At 39.8% G+C, this 9,855-nt stretch overlaps 1 protein-coding gene across 6 annotated transcripts in view; it reads right to left on the bottom strand.

Moving 5' to 3' along the window:
- The window catches only part of LOC122931045 (disheveled-associated activator of morphogenesis 2), a 222,037-nt gene that overhangs the window by 127,802 nt on the left and 84,380 nt on the right, over window positions 1–9,855 (bottom strand). For all 6 annotated transcript variants that reach the window (XM_044284949.1, XM_044284944.1, XM_044284947.1 and 3 more), the window contains exon 3: window positions 4,402–4,491. In XM_044284949.1, the coding sequence (XP_044140884.1) occupies window positions 4,402–4,491 (90 nt within the window). The remainder of the gene's footprint in view (window positions 1–4,401; window positions 4,492–9,855) is intronic.

Consider the following 9,855-nt stretch of genomic DNA (forward strand, 5'->3'; position numbering starts at 1 on the left):
ATGGAGCATGCTGGTATAACCTGGGCATCTCCTGTATATAAATATATATGTACAGCTGGTATAAGTTATACATCTTCTGTATATAGTGATATGGAGCATGCTGGTATAACCTGGGTATCTCCTGTATATAATTATATATGTACAGCTGGTATTAGTTATACATTTCTTGGATATAGTGATATGGAGCATGCTGGTATAACCTGGGCATCTCCTGTATATAAATATATATGTACAGCTGGTATAAGTTATACATCTTCTGTATATAGTGATATGGAGCATGCTGGTATAACCTGGGTATCTCCTGTATATAATTATATATGTACAGCTGGTATTAGTTATACATCTTCTTGGATATAGTGATATGGAGCATGCTGGTATAACCTGGGCATCTCCTGTATATAAATATATATGTACAGCTGGTATAAGTTATACATCTTCTGTATATAGTGATATGGACCATGCTGGTATAACCTGGGCATCTCATGTATATAATTATATATGTACAGCTGGTATAAGTTATACATCTTCTTGTATATAGTGATATGGACCATGCTGGTATAACCTGGGCATCTCCTGTATATAATTATATAGGTACAGCTGGTATAAGTTATACATCTTCTGTATATAGTGATATGGACCATGCTGGTATAACCTGGGTATCTCCTGTATATAATTATATATGTACAGCTGGTATAAGTTATACATCTCCTTGTATATAGTGATATGGACCATGCTGGTATAACCTGGGCATCTCCTGTATATAATTATATCTGTACAGCTGGTATAAGTTATACATCTTCTGTATATAGTGATATGGAGCATGCTGGTATAACCTGGGCATCTCCTGTATATAATTATATATGTACAGCTGGTATATGTCACAGTAGGTAAGATAAGGGAAGGAAACAGAACACGACAAGGCAAACAAAATAACTGACTAGGTCCCAAATGCTAGGGAACAAAGGGGTCACACTATCCCTAAGCTGCTGTGCCCATGTGCATATCTCGATGGTAGATACGCACATGCCCACGTAGCTAAGGCTGCTATAACACACTGAACCAAACACTCAGCTGTAGGGAAGAGGGAAAGAGGCACCCAGCTCCTTCAACAACCAAAGGAGCAAGCGTCACCCTAAAGGCCTAGTAAAAACAGACAGAGGGGAAAAGGACTTATCTAGAGATGTGTTGGAGAAGACGATCCACCAAAATTCCAGAGCTCACACAAGGCAGAACTATAACCTGAAAAGGCTATAGGGAGAGGGAGGAATAAATAGCCTCACCAATTACCTAAAGAACAACACCTGGGAGGAGGTGGAATTCTGTTCAAACCCACAACAAAACAAACTGTCAGATCGAGTCACGTGCAGCAACTCTGACAGATCTCCTCGGAACACCCACAGGGCAGGGCGTGACAGTATAAGTTATACATCTTCTGTACATAGTAATATGGAGCCTGCTGGTATAACCTGGGTATCTCCTGTATATATTATATATGTACAGCTGGTATAAGTTATATATCTTCTTGCATATAGTGATATGGACCATGCTGGTATAACCTGGGTATCTTCTGTATATAATTATATATGTACAGCTGGTATAAGTTATACATCTTCTTGTATATAGTGATATGGACCATGCTGGTATAACCTGGGCATCTCCTGTATATAATTATATATGTACAGCTGGTATAAGTTATACATCTTCTTGTATATAGTGATATGGACCATGCTGGTATAACCTGGGCATCTCCTGTATATAATTATATATGTACAGCTGGTATAAGTTATACACCTTCTTGTATATAGTGATATGGACCATGCTGGTATAACCTGGGTATCTTCTGTATATAATATATGAACAGCTGGTATAAGTTATACATCTTCTTGTATATAATGATATGGACCATGCTGGTATAACCTGGGCATCTCATGTATATAATTATATATGTACAGCTGGTATAAGTTATACATCTCCTTGTATATAGTGATATGGACCATGCTGGTATAACCTGGGTATCTCCTGTATATAATATATGTACAGCTGGTATAAGTTATACATCTCCTTGTATATAGTGATATGGAGCATGCTGGTATAACCTGGGTATCTTCTGTATATAATATATGTACAGCTGGTATAAGTTATACATCTTCTTGTATATAGTGATATGGACCATGCTGGTATAACCTGGGTATCTTCTGTATATAATTATATAGGTACAGCTGGTATAAGTTATACATCTTCTTGTATATAGTGATATGGACCATGCTGGTATAACCTGGGTATCTTCTGTATATAATTATATAGGTACAGCTGGTATAAGTTATACATCTTCTTGTATATAGTGATATGGACCATGCTGGTATAACCTGGGCATCTCCTGTATATAATTATATATGTACAGCTGGTATAAGTTATACATCTTCTTGTATATAGTGATATGGAGCATGCTGGTATAACCTGGGCATCTCCTGTATATAATTATATATGTACAGCTGGTATAAGTTATACATCTTCTGTATATAGTGATATGGACCATGCTGGTATAACCTGGGTATCTCATGTATATAATTATATATGTACAGCTGGTATAAGTTATACATCTTCTTGTATATAGTGATATGGACCATGCTGGTATAACCTGGGCATCTCCTGTATATAATTATATATGTACAGCTGGTATAAGTTATGCATCTTCTGTATATAGTGATATGGACCATGCTGGTATAACCTGGGTATCTCCTGTATATAATTATATATGTACAGCTGGTATAAGTTATACATCTTCTTGTATATAGTGATATGGAGCATCCTGGTATAACCTGGGTACCTCCTGTATATAATTATATATGTACAGCTGGTATAAGTTATACATGGACCCTGCTGGTATGACCTGGGCATCTCCTGTATATAATTATATATGTACAGCTGGTATAAGTTATACATCTTCTTGTATATAGTGATATGGAACATCCTGGTATAACCTGGGCATCTCCTGTATATAATTATATATGTACAGCTGGTATAAGTCATACATGGGTCCTGCTGGTATGACCTGGGTATAATATTTCTGTACATGCCATCATCTCACATGCTGAAGAAGCAGAGTCCTGCTGTGAGCGGGAAGGGAATGATTCACACACATTGGCTTCTATGTACATATAATGGACCGACGCCCGTTCTGTCCGTGCGGGCACCTGGAATAATACGTGGGCCGCAGTGGCGTCTGTCCAGGCGCTGATAGCAGGAAGTAATAAGGATGATGGACAGACAGTAGGACGTCATGTACAGGGCATAATCATTCACAATGGTTTCACCTTCTACAGTCCACAGGTTGGCATGTAGCCCGGGAGAGTCGGGCGGCCGGACCGTCACCGCGGAACATGAAAGGTTCCTGATACGCCAGGGAGGAAGGGAACCACCTGCGTGTCCAGCCCCACCCGCAAGAAGAGGAAGTCATTCCCCCCATGTGTACCATGGAGCATGTCCTGAATACACCCTGGGGAGAACATGACCAGATGTGATACAGAGATAGACACCTTGGCTGTTACTTTCACAGCGTCTCGGAAGGAGCTCCTTCTTCTTATGGAGATCCACCGGCGTCCTACAGCAATGGGAAAGTATGCAAATGGCATAAACCTTCCCTCTGGCGCCCCCTGTAGGTGCTCACCTCTTAACCGTTTTACATGCAACTGTCCAGCTTTCTTCGCCTCATATGGGGCAGAGTTCATGTAAATGTGACCAGAAATGGTTAGTTCTGGGAAGTCTTGCTGGTTAGGTTTTGGGTGGATCAGGAAACCTGTCACCTTTCTGCCTTGTAGGGCCAGCTCAGCTGAATATAATGATACCTTGCAAGTAACGATCCGTTGTTTCATTCTATATGAAAAAAAAGTAATCCATATGCAAATTAGCCGATAAGTGCCACGAGGGCGGGTCCAAACCCCTCGGTGCACCCTGCTCCTCCTGCTTCCTCTGCCTGTTGATTGACAGGGCCAGGTGAGATGAACATACAGGAACCTGGCCTGTCAATCACGAAGGAGAGGGAGTGGCTGGCGGAGGAAGCAGGAGGAGCAAGGGTGCAGAGAGTTGCTTGGGCCCGCCCTCGTGGCACTTGTTAGATTAAAAGTTCCTTTTCTCTAAAAAGAAGCAATGGATCCCTAAGTGACAGGTATCGATACATTCAGCAAAGCAAGCCCTACAAGATATAGTGCCTGGTGTTTATAGTGAGAGGTACCCTTTAAAAAGGGAATTTAAATTAAAGGAGGGCTCATCCCCTTAAAGGGGTTCTCTGCTTTGCACAGTCCTTATTTGTTAGATGGGTTTCTCGACAATAAGGGACATTGCAGAAGAACATAACCTTTTACAGAGGGCCAGCACACAGGGGAACAGTCCAGGACAACCTACCTTCTTCTTGCTGCAGTAAATCTGCCACTTCTTCTCTGGGGGGAGGGCAAACATGGCCTCCCGGTTCTTGTCTGTGAGATCCAGCTCATCCTGTCAATCAGAGAAAAGAGAATCTGTCATGGCGAGTTCGCTGCCCCCTGCAGGTCAGGTATAGAATCACATACAAGTAACCATTCACATTCAGTGATATTTGTTACATTATATCCAACACTGGAAACTGTATAGAGGTGGATTTAAAGGGGTTGTCGGAAGCTGACCCAGTCCTGCGCACACAGCTGGAAGCTATCCTGACTCACTCAGGTCTAGGCCACGGCGTTTCGTGGTCTGCATTATGAATCTTCTGCTCTACTGAATAGAATTTGGGTTCAGTATCCACTGCATTTGCACTTTCCATGGGATATACGCCCCACAAAGATCAGACACTGACGCCATATAGCGCCCCGATGTACAGGAAAGGCGTACCGGCCTGACGCTACTCCGTTATATGAAATGGGGTATACGGATACGGTTTAACATATAAACCTGATGTATACGCCAAATGCACCTGAGATCACCATATGATAGCTCTCTTCCTGTGTGTCAGTCTTCACTGTACTTCTGGAATTCTACTCTTGAACAGACGGGTAAGCATGAACATTATGGTTTATATTGCAAATGCACTGGAGCTTTGGATTGAACAGAATTAGGAATGGGGGGGCTGGGAAAGTGGAATATAAATGGAGGTATGAATGTATGAAATGTGATCCATAGGGGCTCTTGGAGGGGATGCATGTGTATAAGGAGCAGTGACCCGTCGGTCTGGACAGTGGGGCAGACAGGTGATAATCATCACTCAATATCGCCCAGGGCCCGATGGTAGCCGTAAGGTCCTCCCAGGGGCCCCGCAGCTCCTGTGTATGTGGAGAGAAGCACGGGGTGGGGGGGATGTAAGGATGTAAAGCTGCGGCTGAAGGAGCGAACATATGGAAATGCTTAGAGATGGAAGAGGCAGACAAGTGAAACAACATCCATACCCTGGTTACATAGGATTACTGGCCCAGAGCGAGATTCCAGGCCTAAAATAAGCCAAGGAATGCTGTCTGAGGTCAGGGAGCCCGTGCAACAGGAATGGGGGGGCACAGAGCATGGAGGAAGAGGAGAGACCTGCTGCCGCTGCTCCTGCGCAAGCGCTGCGCTGCTCACAACATTTTATAGACACATGCAGGTCGAGCTGCTTTCCTTAGACATCCAGTCTTAACCTCCAGTCCCATCTAAAGCTGCACTTAAAGTTCTGCTGTGAATATTTAATCCTATCATATACTCTAGTCACCTCTAGAGCTGCATTCACAATTGTGTGGATATTTCATGCACCAGATACATTTGCCGTTCCGATCACAATACTGCAGTGAGATGCTATTTCTACCAGTCCCATCTAGAGCTAATTGCGATGTGACATAACTCCATTCAAAAGTCTGCTCTTACCTCTTTTTTATACTCCAATCACATCCAAAGCTGCAGACAATTCTACTGGTTGCTCTAGAGAAGGTGCAACATTCGCCCACAATGCAATGGATAATGTTACAGGGGCACAGACAAACCCAAGGTATATGAAGTTCTGAGATTGCAGCCTCAGGAGGACCCAGAACCTGTCTCCTCGGTGTCTGTAATCATTTTTCTTCACACCCCAGGAGCATCAGTCGAGTCTCTACACTAAGCTGAGGGAATTGTGTCCCTCTGTATTCACTAAAGCACCTCATCATTTTGTTAAATTTAGCTATTACCAATAATTGGCAGTAATGTGTGTGACACTGATGATCTGTGTACTGCGCTGCGGAATATGTTGGCGCAGTATAAGCAAAATTACACAGTACACATAAAGCAAAGAATTCACAGAAGTCTTCACACCCTTAAGCTACATGAAAACCTAAGGTTGTTATGAAGAATTTCTCCATACACAGCGCCTAGACACCAAAGGAGAACTGGATTATACCGTCTTACATTAATGAAATCTCGTCAGTTTGGTGCAGACATGAACCACAGAGATCCATGCCAAGTGTGAGGACAGGGCTCCAAACTAATGTGCTGCGGACTCTCAAAAATGAATGTAATCAGAGAAACCAAAATATCGAAATCCAGTGAACAGGACCTGACTATGACATCAGACATACTACAAACAAGAATAGCGGAGTATCAGTGAACATATACAGCTATACACAGTACATATGCTATAATACAGCCTCACAAATATAACTACTATAATACTGCCTCCTATGTACAAGAATATAACTACTATAATACTGCGCCTTTCTATAAGAATATAACTACTATAATACTGCCTCCTATGTACAAGAATATAACTACTATAATACTGCTCCTATGTACAAGAATATAACTACTATAATACTGCTCCTATGTACAAGAATATAACTGCTATAATACTGCCTCCTATGTACAAGAATATAACTACTATAATACTGCTCCTATGTACAGGAATATAACTACTATAATACTGCTCCTATGTACAAGAATATAACTACTATAATACTGTCTCCTATGTACAAGAATATAACTACTATAATACTGCGCCTTTCTATAAGAATATAACTACTATAATACTGCCTCCTATGTACAATAATATTACTACTATAATACTGTCTCCTATGTACAAGAATATAACTACTATAATACTGCTCCTATGTACAGGAATATAACTACTATAATACTGCTCCTATGTACAAGAATATAACTACTATAATACTGCTCCTATGTACAAGAAAATAACTACTATAATACTGCTCTTATGTACAAGAATAAAACTACTATAATACTGCTCCTATGTGGAAGAATACAACTACTATAATACTGCTCCTATGTACAAGAATATAACTACTATAATACTGCCTCCTATGTACAAGAATATAACTACTATAATACTGCCTCCTATGTACAAGAATATAACTACTATAATACTGCTCTTATGTACAAGAATATAACTACTATAATACTGCTCCTATGTACAGGAATATAACTACTATAATACTGCTCCTATGTACAAGAATATAACTACCATAATACTGCTCCTATGTAGAAGAATATAACTACTATAATACTGCTCCTATGTACAAGAATATAGCTACTATAATACTGCTCCTATGTACAAGATAATAACTACTTTTATACTGCTCTCATGTACAAGAATATAACTACTATAATACTGCCTCCTATGTACAAGAATATAACTACTATAATACTGCTCCTATGTACAAGAATATAACTACTATAATACTGCTCTCATGTACAAGAATATAACTACTATAATACTGCTCCTATGTACAAGAATATGACTACTATAATACTTCTCCTATGTATAAGAATATAACTACTATAATACTGCTCCTAGGTACAAGAATATAACTACTACAATACTGCTCCTATGTACAAGAATATAACTACTATAATACTGCTCCTATGTACAAGAAAATAACCACTATAATACTGTCTCCTATGTACAAGAATATAACTACTATAATACTGCCTCCTATGTACGAGAATATAACTACTATAATACTGCCTCCTATGTACAAGAATATAACTACTATAATACTTCTCCTATGTACAAGAATATAACTACTATAATACTGCTCCTATGTACAAGAATATGACTACTATAATACTGCTCCTATGTACAAGAATATAACTACTATAATACTGCTCCTATGTACAAGAATATGACTACTATAATACTGCTCCTAGGTACAAGAATATAACTACTATAATACTGCTCCTATGTACAGGAATATAACTACTATAATACTGCTCCTATGTACAAGAATATAACTACTATAATACTGCTCCTATATACAAGAATATAACTACTACAATACTGCTTTTATATACAAGAATATAACTACTATAATACTGCTCCTATGTACAAGAATATAACTACTATAATACTGCCTCCTATGTACAAGAATATAACTACTATAATACTTATCCTATGTACAGGAATATAACTACTATAATACTGCTCCTATGTACAAGAATATAACTACTATAATACTGCTCCTATGTACAAGAATATAACTACTATAATACTGCTCCTATGTACAAGAATATAACTACTATAATACTGCTCCTATGTACAAGAATATAACTACTATAATACTGCCTCCTATGTACAAGAATATAACTACTATAATACTGCTCCTAAGTACAAGAATATAACTACTATAATACTGCTCCTATATACAGTTGCAAGAAAAAGTATGTGAACCCTTTGGAATAATATGGATTTCTGCACAAATTGGTCATAAAATGTGACCTGATCTCCATCTAAGTCACAACAATAGACAATCACAGTCGGCTTAACCTAATAACACACAAAGAGTTAACTGTTACCATGTTTTTATTGAACACACCATGTAAACATTCACAGCGCAGGTGGAAAAGTATGTGAACCCTTGGATTTAATAACTGGTTGAAGCTCCTTTGGCAGCAATAACTTCCACCAAACGTTCCCTGTAGTTGCAGATCAGACGGGCACAACGGTCAGGAGTAATTCTTCACCATTCCTCTTTACAGACCTGTCTCAGTTCAGCAATATTCTTGGGATGTCCGGTGTGAATCGCTTTCTTGAGGTCCTGCCGCAGCATCTCCATCGGGTTGAGGTCAGGACTCTGACTGGGCCGCTCCAGAAGGCGGATTCTCTTCTGTTTAGGCCATTCTGTTGTGGATTTACTTCTATGCTTTGGGTCGTTATCCTGTTGCAGCACCCATCGTCTGTTGAGCTTCAGCTGGTGGACAGATGGCCTTAAGTTCTCCTGCAAAATGTCTTGATAAACTTGGGAATTCATTTTTCCTTCGATGATAGGAATCCGTCCCGGCCCTGACGCAGCAAAGCAGCCCCAAACCATGATGCCCCCGCCACCATACTTCACAGTTGGGATGAGGTTTTGAGGTTGGTGTGCTGCGCCTCTTTTTCTCCACACATAGTTTTGTGTTATTCAACTGGATCAATATAGCAAGTGCCTACACAGGTGTACTTCCTCTACATATTACTCAACTCAACAAAATGAAGTACCAAAATACCAGTACATATATCATAATTTATTGTATTATCATTAAAAAAACATATATACATACACAAAATGTGGAAACAGGATAAAGTGCCAACGTGCGATAGCTAGCATTCCTCAAATGACGCCACTATATAATGTCCCGCATGGATACCCGTCTAAGGTACATCATGGAACAAACATGTATATCAATTACCTCTTAGACTAACCATGCCGCCATATGTAGTGCATATCATGTGTCACATACAACCATCGAGGGTACAGGGCTAACACTTAATACCGTGCCTCATATCCCATATCAATCTGCAAACAGACCGGTGTCATTATAATCTAGGTAAAGATACTTAAAACACATGTCCTGGGAATGTAACAGCTCGGTCCTATATTCTCTTACCTAAAC

The sequence above is a fragment of the Bufo gargarizans genome, chromosome 3 (genome assembly GCF_014858855.1).
Source record: "Bufo gargarizans isolate SCDJY-AF-19 chromosome 3, ASM1485885v1, whole genome shotgun sequence".
Classification (NCBI taxonomy): domain Eukaryota; kingdom Metazoa; phylum Chordata; class Amphibia; order Anura; family Bufonidae; genus Bufo; species Bufo gargarizans.